The 25,877-nt window shown below is 39.6% G+C and overlaps 1 protein-coding gene across 2 annotated transcripts in view; it reads left to right on the top strand.

Moving 5' to 3' along the window:
- The window catches only part of itga6 (integrin subunit alpha 6), a 54,005-nt gene that overhangs the window by 11,172 nt on the left and 16,956 nt on the right, over nucleotides 1–25,877 (top strand). For both annotated transcript variants that reach the window (XM_002934619.5, XM_018097476.2), the window contains exons 2-10: nucleotides 16,068–16,195; nucleotides 17,440–17,519; nucleotides 17,942–18,197; nucleotides 20,123–20,254; nucleotides 22,042–22,255; nucleotides 24,079–24,275; nucleotides 25,004–25,095; nucleotides 25,380–25,507; nucleotides 25,597–25,692. In XM_002934619.5, the coding sequence (XP_002934665.3) occupies nucleotides 16,068–16,195; nucleotides 17,440–17,519; nucleotides 17,942–18,197; nucleotides 20,123–20,254; nucleotides 22,042–22,255; nucleotides 24,079–24,275; nucleotides 25,004–25,095; nucleotides 25,380–25,507; nucleotides 25,597–25,692 (1,323 nt within the window). The remainder of the gene's footprint in view (nucleotides 1–16,067; nucleotides 16,196–17,439; nucleotides 17,520–17,941; nucleotides 18,198–20,122; nucleotides 20,255–22,041; nucleotides 22,256–24,078; nucleotides 24,276–25,003; nucleotides 25,096–25,379; nucleotides 25,508–25,596; nucleotides 25,693–25,877) is intronic.

Raw genomic sequence — 25,877 nt, 5'->3', positions numbered from 1 at the left:
GAACCACACAATACACGTGTATAGGCATTTTTACAGTATTTATTTGTTTGTCCAAACAATGTAGTAGGTAGCAACACAGGGGGCTCCAAAAAAACTTCCATTGCCCACCATTAAAAAAAATTGCTGTAAGAATCTCATTCAAATTGCTTAATTGTGCGAAAATATATATAATGGCATTTTGTTTTCCACATATTAACACCTCATTATCCTTAGACAACAGTTTTAGGGGGGCCTGGACTTTGACACACTGACAGAAATGGGGAGGGGGGAAAGGCTGATGCCAGCATAGGGACTGATTTTTGGCCTGTGTGGCATTAGCCTAAAGGTGGCCACACACGTGGCGATTTCTGATCTTTCGTGCGACCATCAGTCGCCCGAAAGATCGTACAATCGGCCACTAACCGTTCAGGGCTGAAACGGCAGATAAGGAGGTAGAAACAATAGGATTTCTACCTCCTTCTGCCGATTCAGCGCTGAAGGCAGATTTTGATCAGGCGCCTTCTATGGCGCCCGATCAAAATCTTTTAACCTGGCCGATTGGCGAGTCGACCGATATCAGCAGCTTCCTGCGATATCAGTCGACTTGCCGACTTGCCATACACGCACCGAATATTGTACGAAACGGGGTTTCGTAAGATATTATTGGTGGGTGTATGGCCAGCTTAACACTGTGTGGGGTTGATTTAGTAGATGACACATTCTTATCAGTTATGGGAATGTGTCAGTATCACTTTAAACTAGAAACAGATAAAGACAGATATCTAAGCTGTGCAATCCTGAAGGTGTTTCTCTGTGCAAACTTCCCGGGTCAGTGAAGCAGAGATATTTTAAGAGCAACTAAAAACCCAACAAAAATTATTATTAGTTTATTCCAGTTGCGGCATAGTGCTGCTGTATCTCTCTTAAGTCCACAATGTTCTCCTTAATTGCCCTTTTAAAGGGAGGAAATAACTTAGGTGTTACTTTATATAAAGAATTCTTTGTTGCAATTATATAAAAGGCCCAGTATCTGTTTAAAGGATCAACCGTTAATATTCCAGTATCCCACAGAGCTGTGGTTTTTTATATTAATCCTCTGTATAAAAACGCTCTCGCTTTTTTTTAGCTCATTGATCTATGTGTATAACACTGGGTAAGGCTTTCTACTCATTCTAAAATTAAATAATGACCTTGGGCTATAAATTATCCCCAAACACAAGTTTTATAGCACTGGCATTTCTGCCCAGTTACACGGGAAGCTTTCACGATCACTTAGCTGTTTAATATTCTCCGAAAGAAGCTGGAAAGGGCAAATAAAGGATTTCCTATGCCTCCATCGTCCAACTTATTCCTGTAAGTGTGAATGTCACTACCAATGTTAGGCAAAACCTATAGGGTGTGGAGCTAATCTCTAGAACGGTATTTACTACATAGTATTAACCTTATGTATGTATATATATATATATATATATATATATATATATACATACAAACATATAGCACTGCCATATTCCTCAGCACTATAGACATTATATATCATTTACCTTCCCTAGTGGAGCTTACAACCTATTACTGTGAAGGAACCTACAGATAGCCCGGTTGGAACTGAATTTAATCTTCCTACACATGAGTAGAATGTGAAATAACATAACTGGTTGAATGCTTGCTTGAGCAGTTACCAGTTAATAACACCTAAGCAAAGCATCTCTAAGGGTTTAGACATTCAAAACATGTTTTACATTTTCTTTTCTTTTATCATTCTTTTTCCTGTTTATATTTTGTGGCATGTTATATTCTGACATTAAAACGAAATGCCCATTTGCTAGGGTGGGTGAACCTAGCAACCAGATAGCAGCCATATTCTGACTTTTGTTCTGTGGTGTAGAATTTGGACAGCTTGTGCTCAGCCTAGAGACTGATAATTTGATGAACAGAACAAAGCCTGAACAGATAAGCGTTTAAAATAATAAGAGCAATTAAATTCTTGGTCTGCCTTGTTGTTGCCCTAACAACCAGATGCCATTTTAAGGGACCATTCCAGAGAAAAGTTAATTAAGCATATAATCAAGTGAGAAGAACAGCAGAAAAGTTGCTTATATCTTTTGCATCTGCAAACATACTAAGGGTTAATATAAAGGGGAAATACCAAGTTCATGATACAAATTCCTGTGTGTTTCTCCCACATATTCTGGGTAAGTATGCAGGGTTCCTTTGCTGACTGTGTACTTTATCTGTGGGCACACAATGGAGTCACACAGGACTGTTTTCAAGCCTAATACTAAGGCCCTTTTAGAAACCTAGAAATAGTATTTCAGCAGTAAATTCTGCTAAAGGTCATGAGTCTTAGTCATTTTCTTTATTTAATATATTACATCCAAGGAGCATACTGTAAATACAAATGATTCCTATTGTGGTTTACTTCTCCTTTAAACGTAGAACAGAACGTTGAGGGCCAAACCACAGAGCAGTTTATTGTAGCAAGAGGTACCAACTGCTGGGAAGCCTGCCATTCACTTAGTGAGCAAAGCAGTGCAATTCCCTTTCCAATAACAGTTTTCTGTTTACTGGTTTAGATTTCTAAGGAGTTAACTATGCAACATGGGCAAAATACCCCCAGTCCAGTAATCTACAGGAACCAGTCAAGAATCAGACTGATTGGTTAATGTGGGTTAATGGACAGGGCCAGATTTTGCACAGATTACTTTATAACCCCAGTAGAGTGCAAACTTTTTTGTAGTGTACCCTCAGTCTCTTCTTTTTGCTTTATTTTCAGTTGGCATTTAGAAAATATGTCACAGTGCTACAGAAAATGCTTCTATCTTTATAAATAAATGATAATATGGAGTGAACAGAGACATGTTTTGAGCAAATCATTTGCCCCTATCCCTCTACTAAAACTGCTCAGGCTCCAGGAGAAGACAGAGTGCATGATGATAAATCTCCATCTATTGACTCTGGTGGATGTCTGCAGGGGCCCATATATCAGTGCTTATTGGGGAAAGTCCACTAACTCGATTTTAGAGCTTCATAGCTTGCTTTAGTAAATACCAGGCAGAAAGAATTAAGAGCATTATTTCATTTTATTCTGTTTCCGCCACCATGACCTTCAGTAGAATCAGTATCGCTGCACATATTACACAGAGCAACTGGGATTCTTTTTTATCATACAGTTGTCTTTTGTGTGAAATAGCCAATAGACATACATGAAACAAAAGCCAATTGGATTTTAATACTTGGCGGTATTTGACCAACCATATTGCACGTATGGATTTTTGTGTAACGTGGACTAGGAGCTCTGCATTGGTTAGCCCATTTGAAATGTGTAAATAAGGGCCCGTTTAGCCCCAATTAATTCATTGTTTCAACTCAGTATCTGCTACAGAAAATAAACTTAGGGACGCTGGTTGGGATGCATACATATATGACCATATTTATACCAGATAGATAGACAGAGACAGATAGATAGACAGACAGCAACATAGATAGCCAATGGCTATTACTATTTTAGCGAGCTTAGACATATTCCTAGCAAGCAAAAGATCAAAGTTTATATATGATTTATTACACACAGATATTTTATAGTAATGTAGTTACATTACAAGCTCCATGAAATTGATCAGTCTTACCAAAAACTGTAGTAGAAGAGTATTTACTAGCCATAGTCACAACATTTCTATTCCTGGGATTGGCTGGTATAGTTTTAGGTCTGAGCATATAAAATGAAGATATCATAACACAATGACCATCAGCAGGGGTACTATAATGTGCTGAGAAAAGGAGCATCTTATTTATCTACAGTATAAATAAATAGGAGTATAGTAATAGAAATTATTAACAGTGAAGCTTTTGCCATAATTATCATGAAGTTCCTGAACCTTAGCTCTCACCAACCGCACCAGATGCCTCAACTACAATATGATCTGGAGTGCCTGCTGTGTTGCCTGATTTCTTTGTCAAGAAAAGTCTATTCTTAGGCAATTTGTAGGCAGTTACTGATAATCTTATCAATGGAATGGGAAGACCTTCTTTTTCCTTCTGGGTATTTCAGAGCTCTGTGAATGTTATAGCCATCTGTCTGGGGGTAATTAGAGCTGGAATAACTATGCTAACAAGGTCTTCTGTCTTGGTGGCTCATAAAGATAAAGCTTTGGAGTTACAGGGCCTGCTTTATTGCCTGAGTGCTACAGTGCCCTGAGCACATTATTAGCCTTACATATATCTGCTGCCCTAGATCAGTTTATGGGCAGCCACTAGTGCCAGGCTGCCTGCTGGGGAATGCATGGCATAAACCATAAGATACAAGTTACACTGGGGATGTTGACTTTTCTCAGACAAGGGGTAGAAATAGAACAGGGTGTACTTATATTAAACTTGCCAGGTCCATTAATGCACTAGCTCGGACTGCTCAGTGCTGTCTTTAGTAGTGTAATATAAGAGAAATGTATGGTGTGTGCATTCTGGTATTCAGTTAGGAGTGGCTCGTAACCTTGTGTTTATGGAAAGCCATAACTGTTTTAAGCCTCAGCCCATGGGCTGGATGAATTGATTTTTTTATGGCTCTTCCCTTTTTGTTTTATTTTTGATCTTTGTTCCACTATATATTTCCAGTTTTTTTAAGGGGGTCACTTCTGATTACTCATAAGGCAACCTTTAGGGACTTAAAGCCAAAGTGTCACATATGTTTTCCTACAGTAGAAAAGCATTCAGAGGAGATTAGTTGCCACTGCTACAGAAGATTAATCGCGGGGAGACTAATCTCCTCATGTGTAATTGTTGTTTTCACCTTCAGGTTAACTTTTAGTATGTTATAGAATGGCCTATTCCCAGCAACTTTTCAGCTGGTCTTCATTTTTTATTTTGTAAATTTTATTATTTAGTTACCTTTTTCTTCTTACTCTTTCCGGCTTTCAATTGGGGGTCACTGACCCAGGAAGCCAAAAAACTATTGCCCTGTGAGACTACAATTTATTATTGCTACTTTTTATTACTTATCTTTCTATTTAGCACCCACCACCATTCATATTCCAGTACCTGTTTAAACCACTGCCTGGTTGCTAAGTTAAATTGGACCATAGCAAGCAAATAGCTGCTAAAACTCCAAACTGGAGAGCTGTTGTAAATAATTAAAAAAGTGCAAATAATACAAAATGAAAACCAGTTGTCTCAGAATAGCACATCATACCAAAAGTTAACGTAAAGGTGAAAATACCCTATAATTTAAACTTACACCCCCCGTGTGTCTGATTAACCTAAACAATGCTGTGTATAATTAATAGGTCTGTATTAGAATAAAAATGATTGCATGTAAAATAGTAATTAACCATTGGTGTTGCAGCAGATTCAACTCAGGTTTGAAACTACTTCTGGGGTTTTCAATTTCTAATAGTCATGCTGACTACATTACCTTACAATATAATCTGAAGTTCCCAAAAGGTATGGGTGTATTTAGCATAACAACCATTTATGAAGATAAATGGCAGGTTACGGTTGACAGAACAGCTTTATAACAAGCCATCTGTTTGCAGACTTTCCGGAGAGAGTCGTTTTGCCTTTACTGCCTGTGAAAAACTGCAGTTGTAACCTGATTATTGCTCGGCTACTTGTGTGCAGAGAAACAGCTGCTTTCTAGACTGGTGAAAGTTACCCTGAGGTGACCTGAGACTGCCCCATTTATCCATTTTTTGACTGATTTTATGTTTTCATGTTTAAACTGATCCAGTAGGATGACATGATGGCCTTTGAGTCCCCAACTTGCCACCAGTATGGTGAAAGCGGGCCCAGACTGGGATTCAGAATATGTCCTGCCAGTTTAAGTAGGCAGAGGCCAGTTGCCAGAATCCACAGATTTCCAGTCCAAGCCTGGTGGATGCTTGGGAGATCTTTGCTTTGATGTTGTGTCCTTGAGGAGTGATAATAAATAAAGGTCATTTGTACAAAAAAAATACTTGGCATTCGGCAGAGGAAAAGTCCTGCCATCCTGTAATATCTGTTTCTCTAGAACAGTAATCCCCAACCAGTGGCTGAGGGGCAACATGTTGCTCACCAACCCCTTGGATGTTGCTCCCAGTGGCCTCAAAACAGATGCTTATTTTTGAATTTTTGGTTAGGGGGCAAGTTTTGGTTGCATAAAAACCAAGTATAAGGCCACACAGAGCCTTCTGTAGGCTGCCAGTCCACATAGGGGCTATGAAATAGGCAATTATAGCTCTTATTGGCACCTCCAGTAACCATTTCCATGCTTGTGTTGCTCCCCAACACTTTTTCCATTTGAATGTGGCTCCCGGGTTGGGGATCCCTGCTCTAGAATCTTGAGGTTAAAGTCCATATATAGCCAGTGGGTGTGTCAGTACTCGGAAGGTTTTCTAGATGGGTGTGTGTATCCTGGAGAAGGTAGTGCAAGGATTTCCTGTGGCTTCATTGTGAGCAGAACTACAAAGGTTTTGCATTCTTAGCAACAACATATCGGTACAAGGCACGTGTGTGTATCACTGGGTGCGGCCCCACGCTGCAGCTTCTAACAACATGTCTCAGTTTGGTCCACTCACAAAATAAAGCACGTTTACATTGATTTCCTACAGCCGTGTAATCCAACAAGAATTTAAACCTGCAGGTAAGGAATTTAGTCTGAGCTTGCTGAGTGCTGCATGTTTGTGTAATATGGTGACAACTGAGCATACCTTCTGTCAGTGTAATGTCAGTGAGATACATAGAAGATGCCTCCCCAAGCTCTCTGGCAGGGGATAGCTAATATCTTGCCACCACTTTGCTAGAAAGAGTCCTAAAAGTTATTGACCCTAGGCCCTGTTCTGCACCCCCTTCATGAAATACACATCATCTTACAATATAATAAATATTTGAAACCCCCACTTCTAGGTTCCCTTTTTCTAGATCAAACCTAGGACCCCAACTTTATAAATATTGAAGTAATAGGGGCTGATTTACTTACCCACGAACGGGTCGAATGGAGTCCGATTGCGTTTTTTTCGTAATGATCGGTATTTTGCGATTTTTTCGTATGTTTTGCGATTTTTTCGGATTCTTTACGAATTTTTCGTTACCAATACGATTTTTGCGTAAAAACGCGAGTTTTCGTATCCTTTACGAAAGTTGCGTAAAAAGTTGCGCATTTTTCGTAGCGTTAAAACTTACGCGAAAAATGCGCAACTTTTCGCGTAAGTTTTAACGCTACGAAAAATGCGCAACTTTTTACGCAACTTTCGTAATGGATACGAAAAACTCGCGTTTTTACGCAAAAATCGTATTGGTAACGAAAAATTCGTAAAGAATCCGAAAAAATCGCAAAACATACGAAAAAGTCGCAAAGTGTTCGTTTTCAAGTCGGAACTTTTCCAATTCGGGTCGGATTGGTGGGTTAGTAAATCAGCCCCATAGAGTAGGAAAGCTATTGTAGATAGGGCCAGAGACCCTTGGTGTGTTCTTTGCGAAAACATGGAACCCCAATCCTGCAAGGTACTCAGCCTCAGGGACATGGAAATCATCTCTGGTGGGCCAAATTCAGATTGTCCTTTTTCATAAGGTTCTCTTATTTAATTTAAGTAAAAGTTAAAGGAAAACTATATCCCCAAAATGAGTACTTAACCAACTGATAATTTATATTATGTTACATTACCTATTAAACAATCTAACCAAACTGGAATATATATATAAGTAAATATTGCCCTTTTACATCCTTTCCCTTGAGCCGCCATTTAGTGATGGGCTGTGTGCTCCCTCAGAGATCAGCTGACAGGGAATAACACAGCTCTGCCCATGAATTGGCTGATGGGGCCTAGCATGTATGTGTGCCTTGGCTTGTTTGTGTGCACTGTGAATCCTATGATCCCAGGGGGCAGCCCTTAATTCTTATAATGGCAATTTTCTATTTAGGAGTAACCAATAGCAAATACTACTAAAAAGTATATTTTTATGACATGGTTTATTTAGATGAATCAGGGTTTTACATATAAACTTGTTTATGCAATATAATTTTTATGGAGATCTACTTTCCTTAAAAGGAAATGAGATTTTGGCCTGTGTGCTGTGTGTTGGCAAGTCTCAGCTTTCTATGACTTTTCACTAGATTTTAATTCCATGTTAACAGAAGATATAGAGGCAATACCTTGTTTTGCTGAAATCTGACACTTTGCATGCCGAGACGCCAACTGTAGCCGGATCACTTTGCAGGGCTTCTGTTCCCTGAAATCTCAAACAAACAAAACCTTATCTGATCGGCCCATTTATAAAAGACTCAGGTTCTTTGGTCTGTGCCTCCAAAGGCAGATTCATAAAATATTCACTCTGAACTTTTTCTTCTCCTCCCTAACAGGGAGAAACACTTGTCCAGGGGGTTGTGCTGCATTTGTGCAGCGCTGAGAAAGATATTTCCTGTGTTTAAAGGACAAGGAAGGTCTATTAACCACACTATTAAATAGTACTACTATTGCTATGTAAAAATGCTATATTTCTGGCTTGCCTAATGAAAGATATACAGAGATACACCTGCTACATTCTACATACTTGTTTCAGTTAACGGCGCCGCCATCTTTAGCAAGGGATGCCCACTCCCTTTCCATCACTGTCTCTACTGCGCATGCGTCCCCAACATCCTCCAGCATCCTCCCTGCGGCCCCCCACTCCCCCCTGCATCCTTCTGTGTCTCCCCCCCCCCCAGCAGCTCCCCCCCATCTCGCCAAAGTGCGGCGCCGCATATGCCATCCCACCGGCAATTTACATTCTAGCCGGTGGGGTGGCATTTCAGGGAGATTAGTCACCCACAACAAGGGAGATTTGTCGCGTGGTGACTAGTCTCCCCATCTACCACGGCCCTAAAGGGTCGTGTCGGTACTTTTAGGTTCTTATATTTTAGGGATGCACCAATGCCACTTTTTTGGGGTTTTGGCTGAACCCTGAACTCTTGGTAAAAGATTTGGCTGAACACCGATCTGAATCAAATGCAAAATAGGCTCCAGAAGGGTTAAATAAAAGTACGCTTAAAATATTTTTTACTTTTGTGTTTCTTGACCAAAATTAAAGTGATTTTAAGGTTTCTCATTCGGTTTGGCCAGGCACTTTTGACACATTCCTGCCAAAAAAAGGCAGAATCTTGACCAAATTCTTGACCTAATTCAGTGCATCCCTATTATATTTTTGTAGTTTTGTAAGGGATGCAAATGCTAGAATACAGGTTGTGCTTATGTAAAAGATTATCAGAATACGTGTAATGTAGGGAATGATTTACCCCCTATTTTAAATCACAAGGATATTGGAAGTCACTATGATCACCAATCATTTGCATTATATTTTATTATGTGTTGTCACCTTCCACTACAGATTTCCTAAAATATTTTTACAGTTTTATACCCATCTGATATGTTAAATACATTTCGTGCCATTTGGATACTCTCACATAGTTTCCTATGTATTTGTGTGGTGCAGGGAAAGTATTGGCAGAGCTGTGAGTGTTACTCATCCCTTGTCCCCCCTACTCATTCCTTACAGAAATGTGTGTGTCAGTACAGTTGGGTTTGTGTGCCGGTCTTTCTGTTAAACTGCACGCGTGCGCTTGCCCTTTACAGACTGCAACACCTGCTTTTCATGTGTGATTTACATTTTAAACCAGGTAGAAATTTGTCACCTTAGGGGACATTAGTTGAGTGTGACTTGAACTTGTGCTTCTAGTGAAGGAAAGCACCCAGACAGCAGAGTTTGTTAGGCTGGTATTGTCTGTTGTGCAGTCTCAATGATAGATACAGGGCAAGAGAAAGGAATATTTGTTCTTAGAAATAATAGAACACTTATTTGTCTTTGTTAGGTAGGTGGGAAGGGTCTATTTCCTCCACCAGTGTAATTAAGACTCGTAACTGTAAGAATATTACACCTTGGGGGCAAAAAGCATGCTGTGTTGGCAGCCACCTACCCTGGGGGAAATTCCTGGTCATGAGCATCTTTAATTAATGCTTCACCTTGCACTTCCCTTGAAGTCATTCATGTAGGAAAAAACAGTGATTTAAAAGGATACTCCAAAATGTTACCTTTTCAAAATGGTATTTTTTTTATATCAAATATCCATTTCCATAAAATTCCTTTCAAGCTATTTTCTTTGCCAATTATTCTGACCCCTAAAAATCAACAGAAAGAGCTTTACATATCAGTAGTGGAGCACTTTGCAAGGGCTTCTGGTTACAGACTAGCACCAATCCTGCTTTATCTTTTTTTTTTTTTCAAGGGCAGTCGTACAGTATCCTCCATGATATCACAAGGCACAGTAGGGTGGTCTGGCACCAAGGATGATATAAGCCACATCATGTCAGCATGGATCTGTATTTTTGTTTATATTGCTGCTCTTAAATACTGGGCTATTACAAAGGGTTGTTCACCTTTAAGTTAACTTTTAGTTTCTTATAGAATGGCCAATTCTTAGCAACTTTCCAACTGGTCTTCATTTTTTATTTCTTATAGTATTTAAATTATTTGCCATCTTCATATGACTCTTTCCAACTTTCAAATAGGGGTCACTGACCCCAGCAGCTTAAAACTATTGTTTTGGGAATCTACAATTTTATTGTTATAGTTACTTTTTATTACTTATTTTCCTATTCATATTCCAGTCTCTCATTCAAATCACTGCCTGGTTGCTAAGGTAATTTAAACCCTAGCAAACATATAATTGCTGAAATTCCAAACTGAAAAGCTGCTGAACAAAAAGGGAAATAATTAAAAAAAACACATAAAAAATGATGACCAATTGCAAATTGTCTCTACATACTACATACATATGATGTCTCATCATACTAAAAGTTAACTCAAATGTGAAAATATTGCACAGTAGGATGCTCTGCTTACTACTTACCATCTATTCAATAGTCCCTTTTTATCACATAAACCCTCCACTTGATACCTACCTGTTCAGCTTCTAATTACTGATTTGCTGGTTGTGCTTCAGGCTGATGTTCTTAGATGGGTGCTTGTGGGTCACTTTAATGTGGTAGCCACACAAATGTCCTCTCATTGGGAGAGGCAGAGCTAGAGAAATGGGGGACCCAGGCAGCACCTCCAGAAAGGGCTGGGGTGCTTTAAACTGACACTTGCTCTGCTAATGTGGTGTTTGCTTCTGATACCGCCTGGGTAGTGGGATTATTACTTTGTGGGTTTTGTGCTGCTGTCTCATTATTTTGTGCATCCTATTTGTGTTCTATTCTTGTTTTTTCCCCTGTAAGGGTGATGATGAATGGATTAGTATAATGAATGCAGACTCAGAGGGTAGCAGAAAGTATATTAATATTTTCAAGTTATTTACTCGCTGCTTCATTTTTTCCTGCCAGGATCGTTAGTTGCTCAACTTCAAAGGCATTCATTCTTTGGGTGCTTAATAATTCCTTGGAGCTAATTGCATTTGCAAAGACACAAGAAAACATGTGCGAAGGTCAAGTAACCTGAATGTGCAGTCAACGGTGCAGAATTGTCCTGTAGAGAAAAGTGCTAATTTAATTGGAAAATTACATAGAAATCTAAGTTTTAGTTTAAAGCCATACCTTTACATTATGATTTGCTACATTTAGTCATATATTTATATTGCTTGGTACCCTCTCACATTGCTGGTGAACTGTGGAAGAGACCAGATTATGCACTCTTGGTCTGTTATATTATTGGAAATTAGTTGCCTTAGTTTCCATAGTGGGACACTGAAATTGGTTCTGATCAGTCAGATTACTTAATCATGTTAAAGTTTTGGAAAGACATTTTGTTGCCCCTGTTTTGATGCCCTGTGTAAGTGTCTTTAAAGGCCATCTAAGCTTTTTTGTAAACTCTCCCATTGTAATACCCTACTCTTTAAGGGCTTGGCACACGGGGAGATTAGTCGCCCGCGACAAATCTCCCTGTTCGCGGGCGACTAATCTCCCCGAACTACCATCCCACTGGCGAACATGTAAGTCGCCGGTGGGATGGCACACGCGGCGGCGCGATTTCGCCAAATCGCCTGCGCAGCGTGTACCATCCCACCAGCGACTTACATGTTCGCCGGTGGGATGGTAGTTGGGGGAGATTAGTCGCCCGTGACAAGGGAGATTTGTCGCGGGCAACTAATCTCCCCATGTGCGAGAGCCCTAAAGGAGAAGGAAAATCTCAATCAGTAAATGTTAGGCACCCCCAGTGATTGTAATAGCTTATACCCCAGGATAGTGCTCCTGCTAGCAGAAAACTGCCCCGGCCCAGGGTATTTCTGCAGAAGCATGTGCAAGTTCAGCTTTCACTCTGCTGTGCATGCACCTATTTGAAGTATAACGAAAAGAAGATGGAAGACTGCAAAGAAGACGGTGACAAGGATCTTCTGCAGAAATACTCCGTTGGCTGGTGCAGTTTTAGGGTAAGAATCCACAGAGGGGTTTAGTCGCCCGCGATAAATCTCAGCTATTACAGGGGCAACTAACTGCTCCAAAATGCCCTTTGCATCATTCGTTTTCCGAAGTCACGCTAAGTTGCCTGCAGGAGGTAACGTTGGGCGACTTCGGATTACCGAAGCCATGCAAAGGGCTTTCCACTGGCAGCTGCTAGTTACCTGCGATAGTAGAGATCTATCGTGGGCGACCAAACTGCTCCGTGGGATGTTACCCTTAAGCAAACTGGAGCACTAGCCCAGGTTATCAGGTAGGCAATCTTAGGTGATTTTAACTTTCCTTCTCCTTTAAATGAACAGTAAAACCAAAAAATGAAAATGTTTTAAAGTAATTAAAATATAATGTACTGTTACTCTGCACTGGTAAAAGTAAATAAGCTGCTGTGGGGGCTGCACAGCTGGAAAAAAAGGAGAAAAGTTACACAGATAACAGATAAACTCTGTAGAATACAATGGGAATCTATGCAGTTTATGTGTTATTTGCTATGTAACCTGTGTTTTTTTTCTTTTTTTTTAATTTGAATAGCTACCACCGTGGCTATACAGCAGCTTTGTTTATATAAATTATATTAGGGTTTCTGAAGCAAACACACAACTTTACCAGTGCAGGGGAACACTACATAATATTTTAATTACTTTAGTACACTTTCATTTTTTGGTGTTAGTTGTTCCTTTAAGGTACGTGGCCCAAACTAAGGTACAGGTGCAATAGGGTCTCCCTGTGAGAGCTAGTACCTACCATAGGGGGATTATTTATGCTGTCAGAAATACACAGCAATGAAACATCAGCAGGACAGATAAAAGTGGCTTTGAAGTGTTTGATGCTAGAAAAAAAGTATTTAATAGCTTAATAGACAGTTGCATGAACCAAACGCATGGAGCCAACAGTGTTTACACAGAGCAAAGCAGCAACATTGTTATGGAAGGTTTATGTTTGGTAGATAACGAATCTGTTTTGGACAAATCCCTTCACATTTTCCAGTACCATCCAATCATGTGACTGCAGTTCTGGACAAATGAAGGTGACATTTTACTTTATTGAGATGATATTATTCTGATTCTGAATTAGGTTTAGTACTTATGGAGGATACAGGAATTTGACCAAATATAAAAATCACAAATTCACTGGATCCCTATATTATGCTCTTTTTTTAGTAAATGTGACTGTTTGCTGGGGGTTCATTTACTGAGACTCTGAAGTGAAGAGTGCACCCCGATAATGAAACAAACATTTGTATATACTGACTGCTTCTGTGTGAGCAAGCATTGTTTTGTGACATTGAGATTCTCAACAGCCAGCAACTGGTATAAGGCACATAAAGTTGGAGGCTGAAGATCTGTTGATAAAAAAAAAAAAAGACGTCTGTAATAAACTGTAATTGGATGAATGTTGAGTAATTAAATGTCTTTAGTTAAGCTTAGAAGCTGAAGTAAGCATGAACACTTGGCAGTAACATTCTGCTTGTATGGAACAGCCCAATATCAGCTAGATTTGACAGGTTCTCTTGTGCTGCTGTGGCCCATTTAATAAACTTGCCTCTTTGTTCTGCCCCTTGTAGGGTGAGGGCAAGGGCAGTGACCCTTTAGCCAGAACGATTTAACTAAATTAACCATTAAAGTCTAAAATATAGAAATATTCTCTTTACTTTACTTGTTCCAGTATTGTTATTGCTGTCCACAAAGGGTTTTCACTTCAAGCATTGCTAGCCTACTTAGGGCTGTAACATGCCTAGGGATGCACTGAATCCATCATTTTTGGATTCAACCACATAAGGAATTGTTGGCTAACTATCCAGCTGAATCTGAAACCTAATTTTGTTGCCTTTAATTATCCAGCACTTTAAAGTTGTGGTATTTTAAGGGATGCGGCTATGGTTGGGTGTTGGGATTTGGCAGAACCACACACTAGATCTGGGGTTCCCAACCTTTTTTACCCGTGAGCCACAATGAAATGTAAAAAGAGTTGAATAGCAACACAAGCACGTAAATTTTACCTTGGGGTAACAAAAAAGGGCTGTGATTGGTCACTTGGTAGCCCCTCTGTCAACTGGCAGCCCACAAGAGGCTTGTTTGGAGGTACACTGGGTTTTTATCCAACTAAAACTTGCCTCCAAGCCAGAAATTTAAAAATAAGCACCTTTTTGTGCCCACTGGGAGCAACATGCAAAGGTTTGGAGAGCAAAATATTGCTCCTGAGCCACTGGTTGGGATCACTGCACTAGATTCTGGATCCTGGTTTTATGTTCCTCATAAACAGGTACATTTTTGTCTGTATTTGATGCAGGTAGCAGCATTGTCCGGCATTTACATGATTTTGCCCTGTGGCTTTAATATACAGTATACCCCCTGCCTCTACCGGCCATTCCAGTGAGCTACAGATCACATCCGGCATGGAGACGTCTGTGTACCCATGACCCTAGCATGCCATCATTTAGTTATGGAATCCAATCAAGCAGATTAGCACTTGGATTACTGCAGAATTCATTTAAAATTCATTGCACTCCACCACTTAATGTAATGCATTTACTTTCGGCTATTTATACTCTCTCACAAGTCATAATACACTTTTATTTCTTGGCTTATCACATATGTCTTTGCCAAGACGGAGCCACTGGGGAAAATTCATTGTGTGGGTCACGGATAATGTTCCTCTGGGCGAGCTGTTTCATCAGATATACCAGAGAATGCCCTCGATTCATCCCTGAAAATCCCAATGCATAACATTAAACAAAGGAACCATTTCCTTTCAAGTTCTCTATATGGCTTTTAATTTAAAAGTTGATTTGTAACCCAGTCTTTTATTTTCTCTGGTTTTAAAAAAATGATTCTGGGCATTTTATTAAAGGGATACAGCTTCCACAAATGTAGTGCCTTTTATTACATATGGGGGTTTAAGTATGGAAATCCAAATTACAGTCCAGAACACTATGAATGACAGGTCTAATACCTGTATAATGATGATTTTCTGCATAAGAAATTTTAATTTTAGGTATGTTGTCTCTTTCCTTTCCCCTTGCCCCCACATGATAGGTATGGTTGGCCAGTTTACCCATCTTCAACTGCCTCTTCGTTTTATGTATTGGGCAGAATGATCCCATTTCCCAAAATGCTGTTTGTTTGAAAGGATTTAGAATGACCTCTTTGGACAGAATAGGCAACTGATTAATGTATGTGGTAATTAGTCTACCATTGTGCCATGGTTCTTGTGAGTCATCTGATCATTGGCCAACAGAGCGGTTCCTTTAACTTAGAGTTACCAGATTACTTGAAAATTCAGGGACATGTCTAGAAAATCCAGCTAATAGGGCTGTACTTGTTGCAATTTAATTGAAAAGCAATTAGTGCATCCCTAAAACATGTATTTATCAGATGTGCCCATGATTTATTAAGTGTCTGGTAACTTTAATTTAACTTTTACTCCATTTAAGTGCTTCTTAAGTTTATTTTAAAATTATTAAAGAAATATATAGCTGCCCATCTGGGTGACTGATAGGTGGAGCAACAAGTGCCAACCTAGAGATGATTATCAAGCCATGACCAAGGTTATACAGGCAGTTGTGTCTGAAGAAAGAGGCCAGTATCTGCGCAATAGTAGTATATTTCACCATTTTGATGAGTTTTTGATCTTTCCTCAGCTGTTAGGCTTTATTACATTGAACAATATAGTTATACTATTTTCTGTTTCTCTCTGCAGGCTGTTGGTTGGGTCACCTAGAGCTAAAGCTCTTCCAGCACAGAAAGCGAATGTAACAGGCGGCTTATATGTTTGTGACATCACATCGCCTTCACCGAGCTGCAACCGGGTTTTGTTTGATGACTCAGGTACCTCAGTAAATCTTATACCACTGTTCCCATATTTTCTTAGAATCTTTCAAATGCTTTCTTAGAGTTTCTGTATATTACAAGACTGTGTCAAAGTAGTATTACAGTGAAACCTCAATTTTACATCCCCTGATTTTTAGTTTTCCTGCATTTTACACCATTGTTTTGTGGTCCAACTAACATACAACACATAATAAACTTCCCTGATTTAAAATTTCCACGGGGTTTGCACCATTTTTTCTGGGGGCGGGTTCTACTGTATATATTGTTAGTGTGTTCTCCAGCTGGGAACCTTTATTTTCTCAGTAAGGTACCTGAATTATACCATTGGTTACTGTTACTGTCTAACAGGTGATTTTTAAGCCACAGTAACACTAAAAATGAAAGTGTATTAAAGTAATAATATGTTATGTACTATTGCCCAACACTAGTAAGGTCTAAGGACAGTGGCGCACCCGCAATAGCAAAGATTTATCGCAAGAATGTAAACCGCCGGTGGGATGGAATACGCGAATAAACTTCAGGCGACTTTGGAAAAACAAAGCAACGCATTTGCCATCCCACCGGCGCTTTACATTCTTGCTTTTGCCGGTGGGATGGCAAGTCGGGGAGATCAGTCGCCACTATAAGTATCTCCATTTGTCTAAAGGTGGTCATACACAGGCAGATTTCAGCTGGCGATTCAGGTCCCTCAGGTCCCTGCCAGTTCGGCAGCTTATCTGCCTGTGGATGGGCACCCCTCTTGATCAGGCAGGTTTGATTTTTCTGTTGGATCAGGGGCGGCATCGGCTGACAGCTCATATACCTGCCCTTTTAATTCAATCATTTGGCCCTAGGCCAATCATTAGCCCAATATCGGCCATCTAAAGTTGGACATATCGGAAGAAGATCTGCTCATTTGGTGACCTTGTTTTGGATCTTACCAAGTATGGCCACCATTAGCCTTAAAAGTTGTGTGCTTGCTTCAGAACTCCTACTATAGTTTATATAAACAAAGCTGTCTGAAAGTCTGAATCCGATACAGGAATCTTCCCTGATTAATGCATGATATTAACCCTGCCTCCTGTCATTTCTGCCTCACCCCTAAACATCCTCACCCTGCCCCCAATGTTGCCTGCTCAGCTTCCTGTCCCCTGGCAACTCTACATTACCCCCTAATAGTCTACCCTTGGTCTATGGCAGAGAATAACCTAAATGGTCTTTAGTTCACTTTGTTTTAAATGTATTTCTTCTCTCTTTTTTAGTTGATTTGACATCAGAAAGCAAAGAAAATCAGTGGATGGGTGTGAGTGTTCAGAGCCAGGGGCCTGGTGGGAAGATTGTGGTAAGTTTTCATGCTCAAGTATCTTGCTGCATCTTGAATGGAAATTAACTAAAGAAATGACAAACTTTGCAAGATGGCTGTGTGCTCCATTTGACACCAAATTACATTTATTGACTACATAAAAGTTATAGTAACCCATAGCAACCAATCAAAGTGAAGCATATTTTCTGACTTTCCTTAGCTCATTACAAGGTGACAGATATATATAATACCATTTTTGTGGTGACCAGCAGTTTAGGTCCAAGAATATCTAAAACAGCAAATCAGTGTTCCTCAAACCTCACCCTAAATGACCTTCAAACTAGGTTTTTGGTGTTATCTAGAAGGCATGGTTCCCAAATCTCACCCAAACTGCTTTCCTTTGGGAACCACCCGTGGTTAGGTGAACATTCCCTTTAATAAGAATGTATTTTCCACAACAGACTTGTGCACATCGCTACGAAAGGAGAACGAGTGTAAATACAAACTATGAAAACCGGGATATCACTGGAAGATGTTATGTGTTCAGCCAAGATCTCACCATGACAGATGAAATGGATGGCGGAGACTGGAATTTCTGCGAAGGACGAAGGAGGGGGCACGAACAGTTTGGTTCTTGCCAACAAGGTGTTGCTGCTACATTCACAAAAGATTTTCATTATATCGTATTTGGTGCACCTGGAACATACAACTGGAAAGGTGGGACCTAAGAATAATTTATAGACAGAACGTTGCAAGGCTGTGTAGGAAATGGGGATAAACTGTAGTTACAGTATATAATAGTAAAGCAGAGTATTAATAGTAGTATATTATACAAGAGCCAGAGCAACACAAGCATCATAAAAGTTCATGGAGGAGCCAAATAAGGGCTAAGATTGGCTATTAGGGGCCTCTATGCACACTATCTGCTTACAGGAGGCTTTATTTGGTAGTAAATCTTGTTTTTATTCAACCAAAACTTGCCACCAAGTCAGGAACTCTAAAATAACTACCTGTGGGCACTGAGAGCAACATCCAAGGGGTTGGTGAACACAATGTTGCTTACGAGCCACTGGTTGGGGATCACTGCTGTAAAGCATATCCTTGTGTGATACTCAGTGATCAGTTGTAAACAGTGCTTACGTGACCCATTGTTCCCTGGAGTCAATCAACCCCTCCCTCACCTTATGGGAGTTGTGGTAACAAGAGAATCTATGCTTCGGCCCCCTGTCTCCTACAGTTGTGACACCATTTTGAACATAACTCAATATTAGTATACTGTTGACCCAATAGGGAATGAGATTTTATAGGACACGTAAGATGACAGGATATACAGTCTCATGTTTTTATGTGACAGGATGAACAATTAGGAGTACTCTTAACTATTCAAGTCACTTGGGCAGCATGTCATTTCTCATGTTATCCTTATTTTATCCATGTTTTGTACACAGCATTTGTAGTCCAATGTCCATTTAAGTCTTTATTTATGCATTTAAAATAACAGTTCGTCATTCTCACTGTGGTGAGTGGTGTTATATGGAAGGCAAAGGAATAAGGGCCGTTAATAACAGGAGGAAAGATTGCTCAGCATCTAGTCTGTTATTAGCAAACAAGCATTTCATATGGGTTAGTGAATCTGGCAAACTGTTCACCTCTTATTACATTGTACCCCAAGCGGGGCCTTAAATCACCTCTGAGCAGTTACAGAATTCTGGGGTCAAAATGGACCCAGATATTATTGCCTTTAATTAGAAGTGATTTGAAGTTAATCTCTGCATTTTGCTTCCATACATCATGTGATTCACTGCCCTTTTACATTATTTTCATGTATTGAGTTGTGCACTTTTTAAAGGGGTAGTTCACCTTTAAGTTATTTTTATATGTTGTAGAATGTACTGTTCTTAGTAACTTTAACTGGTCTTAATTTTTTACAGTTATTTAATAATTTGCTTCTTCTTCTGCCACTCTGCAGCTTTGAAATAGGAGTCACTGACCCAGCTCTGTGAGGCTATTATTTTGTTTTATACTGTATATAATTTGGTATTGTTACTTTTTAGTACATTTATGTCTACTCAGGCCCTCTTTTATGCATCTTTCAGTATTTCAGTCAAACCATTACATGGTTCCTAGGGTAAAGTGGACCCTAGCAACCTCCTTAATATTACTGTTTATATCATACTTAAAGGAACACCAAAATATGAACATGTATAAAAGTAATTATAGTATAATGTACTGTTGCCTTGTGCTGGTGCAACTGGTGTGTTTGCCTCAGAAACACTACTATAGTTTATATAAACAAAGCTGCTGTGTAGCCACGGGGGCAGCCATTCAAAGGAGGAATGCCACAGGTTAATTAGCGGATAACAGATAATACCTGTGCCTTTTCTCCTTTTTTCCAGCTTGAATGGCTGCCCCCATGGCTACACAGCAGGGTATTTATATAAACTATGGTTGCGATTCTTTAGCAAACATACTAGTTTCACCAGTGCAGGGCAACAGTAAATAATATTTTTATTACTTTAAAACAATTTCATTTTTTGGTGTTACTGTTCCTTTAAAGGTATTTTAAAGGTGAACTACTCCTTTTCACTCATTTCCAGTGTCTTTCTTTATTTTTATTTATAATTTTTCATTTCATCCTTTAGGAGTGGTCCGGGCAGAACAAAAAAATAACACTTTAGAAGACTTGTTTATTTTTGAAGATGGACCTTATGAAACTGGTGGTGAAAACAAACGAGATTCAGATTTAGTTCCTGCACCAGATAACAGTTACTTAGGTAATAATAGTCTGAGGCTACAAAGCCCTTTTGGAACAAACTGCAAGACTGTAGTTTAATCAGCAGCCTTCCATTTCTTATTGAGCTACAAATCCCAGCACCCTGTAAGAGTAGGGATACTGTGAGTTGGAATTCAGAAGCAGGAGGAACACATTTACATTTCTAGCATTGGACAGTTGTACTTTGTATCACTGGGTTGCTCTAATAATGTCATCAAGGACTGGCTTGTGTCTGTGTTTCCGTAACCTTGCTGTCTCTCTATCTGCTTTCTCTTTCTTCTGGGACTTCATACGTACGTATAGGCCTTCTGTTCATGACAACCATGTCCAATACTGATCCAGACCAGTTTTTGTACAAATCTGGGCCCCCCAGAGCCAGGTCGGAGAAAACCGTTGATGTGATGACTAATAGCTACCTAGGTTGGTGGTAACTGGCTGCAGAAACTCTTTCCATTGATACGTCACCTGTGGCATCACTGGCAAACCATTCTGGCCACTCACACTTCCTGCGTGCTCATCCCATGATGCATTTCTACATACATGTAATAGCGTAAATAGAATTGAAATACCATACCCAGCATCACCCCTGTCAGTTTCATCTCCACAATATCAGGAGGGAGATATTCCTGCTTTTCGTATTTAGTGTACATGTGTTTCATGGTCACTTAGACAACAAATACTAAAATCCTATTGGAGAATACTGTATATTAAATCTCTCAAAACTAAGCCATGTTATATCTGTTTGCATAGGTTAACTGAAAATAATTCAAGCATATACACATCTGTTAATATTCTCCTACTTAATTCACCCCATATTTAGTTGTACCTTGAAACACATAGGCAAAATTAAGTTTATACATGGCATAAATATATTTGCTCCATTCCTTTACATTTTTGCAGCCTCCATCTTGGTGTTGCTCCAGACATGGGACACCTGTGGCTCCAGATGTCCTTCAGCAAATCTGGGGGGCTTTAGGTGACTTATCCCTGGTATAGCAGCATGGTATCATCAAAATGCATGCACTGAGTTATTTCTTATAAATGATGTTATTGAGAGACACGTGTCTACAACAGAGTGGCTCCTTTCTGGTAATGAAGACACCATGTTCATTTATTGCATGTTAATTGTATTTACTTAAAGGGATTATTATCAGCATCATTACCCTAATTTTTAACCCAGTTCTGTAGATACTCCCAAAATAGGAAGAATATTTTTACTTTAGTAAATAGTTTTCTAAAACAGGTCATTGAATAAAATTAATTGACTTTAGCCATATCAGTTGTGCAAAGCTAGCTGTTCAGGTTCTCTTTCTGCCAGTCTTTGACATCACCAAAGCGGTGTTGCAGAGACATGATAAAAAGGGCTACTTTCTCCATTAAAGCTTGGAGCAATCTATAGATTCTGGCAAATGCCAGAGTAGCTGCCATAAGATGCCACAGACAACCAATATTTATTGATCCTGGTGGGGCCTGTTTGGACCTCTCTTTACTTGAAATGCCAGGTACTATTTTGAATCTCATTCTGGATCAGTCTCCATCTGGTCCACTTCCACCCCCCCAGCAATGACACCAACAAGAATATGAGATCAAGGGATGCTTAAGACTACTGGGCTGATTTCTGAGTGAGACTGCAGAGACTGGTTTAACAAGTTTACAGTGCTGGTGATATTAATTTTAATTATAGGAGTAAAACGTAGTATTGTAAATAATGATCCCTTTAAGCTGCAGACCATCATAAAGCGAAGTGAGATTTATCTTATTCCAGTCTTCTCTGGCTTTAATTTGTAGGATTTTCTTTGGATACCGGGCGAGGGATAACGTCCAAGGAAGAAATGACTTTTGTTTCTGGAGCCCCGCGAGCCAATCACAGTGGGGCTGTAGTCCTGCTGCAAAAGTTTCCACCCAATGAGAGGATGTTGTCTGCTGTACATACATTTCAAGGAGAAGGGCTGGCGTCTTCCTTTGGTTATGATGTAGCGGTGGTCGATCTTAATAGAGATGGGTAAGGCTGCTTGTGTATAAGCCATGAAAGCTCAATGGTAGTTCTGTCAGTACCTATGCCAGAGACTTGTGATTTCAAGCAAGACTTGTTATGTGCCTGGGCAGTGTTTCTCCAATTTCCTGTTGGCCGCGTGTGCTCAAATGGTTACTTTTTATTCAATTGTGTGAGCACAAAAACAGCAAAGTGTGGCTTACTGATATTATCACTTATTGGTCATGTGTTACCAACATGAGCTGTCAGGCAAGTGATTCATGTTCTTCTGTGCCACCGCCTTTCAGTTGTCATTATCCCCGCACTCTGTTAATGGTGTTAAGAAAAAGAAACACAGATAAGAATTTGTCAGGAAACACAAAGTGAATTGCACAAATTCTTTTCTCTGACACTGTTCCACAGATCTGCTTTTATTTTAATCTCCAGGTCAGGCTCATATCCTTCCTGTGCATACGGCTGTTAGGGCTATGGATGTGCGCCTGAGAGGCACAGACCCTGAAACACGTAGAGGCCAGTTTATGAAGGATATAGCTATATTATTTATTAAAATCCAGTTAGATTTTTCCCTTTCTCTCTTAAATTCTAGGTTACAGTGTGCAAAAGAGCTGTTTCCCAATTGTGCAAATTTGTTTTTCAAATTGTCTTTCCCGCTATTAACTTTTTCATTTTTGGTTAGTGTTGATACAGTTGGGTGTATCATTGAAGCAAAAAAATGTATTCTCAATTGACAAACCCCTCTGCTTTGATAATGCATTGATTGTTGCAGTCTTTCTCCTGACTGTGAAGAAGGTGTTTAGAAGATCCAGTGGATTCTTAATGTTAAAATGAGAAAAGTCATTTCAACCAGTAATCTCAAGCTCTTGCAGAAAAACCCTGTTACCTGACAATGAGATACACTGTGACTGGTTTACTAAGGAAGCTTGGTGCTATTGTCTATTCATTTGCACCCATGCACAGCCATCAGTGGGGTGTTTTTAGTGTTGCCACTGGGAAAGATACCAGTCCTCCACTCGCTTTTATTTACCAAAACTGGCATGAAGTCATACAGGTACCTGTATAACTAGTACAGTCATACTAGTCATACTAGTCATTCAGATAAACCTGGCAGGTATCAAACATAGGTGGCAGAGGCAACCACCATTAGCCATTTAATTTGTAAATGCCTGTGTTCATAGTAGACCGTCAATGGTTGCCTCCTCACTCAAACCTGCATATTCGTCCTCAAAGAGACCTCATTCCATACCAGGGTGATCAGGCCATCCAGCAAACATTAAAAAGTCTCCACCGGGAGCAGCTTATAGGGATTTCACTATCGCTGGCTTTGTGGTCTCGTATTGATAGGGTCCTTTGCTATTCGGCTTGTTCCTTACGCCCACCCTCTAACATGAGCACTGCAGTAGCTTGCTGGCTTGACTAGTCAGAAGTACTGATAAAGTTTTGACTCTCACTTAGGAACCACTACTGAGGTATATTCCCTTGGCGTTAGTTAGCTTCCCAGGTTAGATCAGCTTAACAGCTTTAGTATATTATCCCTCATTTAGATCTTCTCAGGACATTCCCCTAACCTCCAGTAACTGAGGGGCCTCTTCTACTATCTTAACTGCAAATGTGGATTCTCTGTGCCCTCTAGTGATCAAACTTAATAAGTGCAGTGAATTGACATGAACAGGAAAAGAACCCATTAACCCATTGCATTAAAATGGTTCATGTTGACACAAATTCCATTAGCCCTTAATTACTGTATGCATGTAATCATACACAGAAAGTTATTAACAGTGCTTTACTTTTGTAACGACAGTCCTGGTAAATGTTTTTCTTTTTTTTTTTCTCAGGTGGAAGGATATTGTTGTTGGTGCTCCCCAATATTTTGATAAAAATGACAGAGAAATAGGAGGCGCCATTTATGTCTATATAAATCAACAGGGAAATTGGAATGATGTTATGCCTGTCCGCATTGTAGGAACCAAAGACTCTATGTTTGGTATATCTGTAAAGAACATTGGAGACATAAATCAAGATGGCTACCCTGGTAATATTTGCCGCTTAGTGCTTATTCTAACAGCAGTTGAGTACAGTTTATGGCTGCCCTTTGCACCAGATTGGTGCACAGTTCAGCAAGAGCAAGTTATTATTATTATTATTGACATTTATTTATAAAGCGCCAACATATTCTGCAGCACTGTACAATAAGTGGGTTTCATACATTGGACATACAGAGTAACATATAAAGCAATCAATAACCAATACAAGAGGTGAAGAGAGCCCTGCCCAAAAGAGCTTACAATCTTAGCACTGTCCTTACTGTGTGCTGTAGGGACAGGTAAGGGGTGGGAGGGGGAACACCTACGTGCTTTCCTGTCTGCCCTTCATGAATATAGCACTGCCAAACGCAGTCAGCTCTGATTTCACTAGGGGAATGCAAGGCTCTGTGCCCCATTCTGAGTTATATTGGACAGCAATTTGGCATTTATGAAGGCAAATATTGAAATAAGTAGGATTTTTTTTAGTATTCTGTGAAGAATAGACTGACACCCCCTGTTCATCAGCCCTGTTATATGTTTTAAAATTTATCAGCAGAACACTCCCCACCTTTATTACTCCTGATGACCTGTCCAAGGTGTAGGGATATAACTACATGAGATCTGTTGTAAGCTGATTAATTGTTAAAAGTATTACTTGTAAATATTGTTATTTACTAATTTATAATTAGCTACCATTGAAACTTGCCAGCTGTCTCAGTCTTGATTTTCTATTTAGATATTGCAGTTGGAGCCCCGTATGATGACGGATTTGGCAAAGTTTATGTGTACCATGGGTCCAAAGATGGAATCATCTCAGAACCTGCTCAGGTGAGGAGTAGGGTTGTGGTACTCATGGAACCAAGCATGAACAGCAAGAAAATTCTCTTATTTGTCTTTGGGTTTGTTTTATTAATGTTGTAAGGAAAGAGTGCTGCAGTACCACTATCATCCAACAGACAGTGCTCTGCATAATTTTTTATTTGCTTCTGATGTTATACACAAAATCTTAGTTTTTAGATATTCCATATGTACACGTATATTATATTTTAACATTGTCCTTGTTGTTGTCTGTTATTGGCATAATGAGATGTGTAATATTTGTTTCCCTTAAGGTTATTGAAGGCAGAAGCACAAATACGCGGTTCTTTGGTTACTCCATCGCAGGAGATATGGATTTAGATCAAAATTCTTACCCAGACATTGCAGTAGGATCCTTATCAGATAGTGTTAAAGTGTTCAGGTATGTAATGATATGCGATAATACAATATTTTATAAGATTGTATTTGATGCAATTGTAAATATCAAAGTTCTTTTTCTGTTTTGTTTAGATCCCGTCCTGTTATCACTATCAAGAAGACTATTAAAGTAACACCTGATAGAATAGACTTCAACAAGAAAAACTGTGATGCCCCGAGTGGAATATGGTATGTCATTTCATTCATTTTGTGAATGGAAGCTTAAGGCCAAACAAGGACCTTTAAACACAAGAATACTGCATTATCATGACTGTAGTAATGCTACATCCAGATGAAATAGTGTCTCCTGAGATGCTTGCTCTGGAACAATGTGTGTGGCATTTTCCCTGCAGAACAGTCCTAAGAGGTTGAAG

Source organism: Xenopus tropicalis, chromosome 9, assembly GCF_000004195.4.
Source record: "Xenopus tropicalis strain Nigerian chromosome 9, UCB_Xtro_10.0, whole genome shotgun sequence".
Taxonomy (NCBI): domain Eukaryota; kingdom Metazoa; phylum Chordata; class Amphibia; order Anura; family Pipidae; genus Xenopus; species Xenopus tropicalis.
The sequence above is the reverse complement of the archived record's forward strand: the minus strand, read 5'-3'. Positions and strand labels throughout refer to the sequence as shown.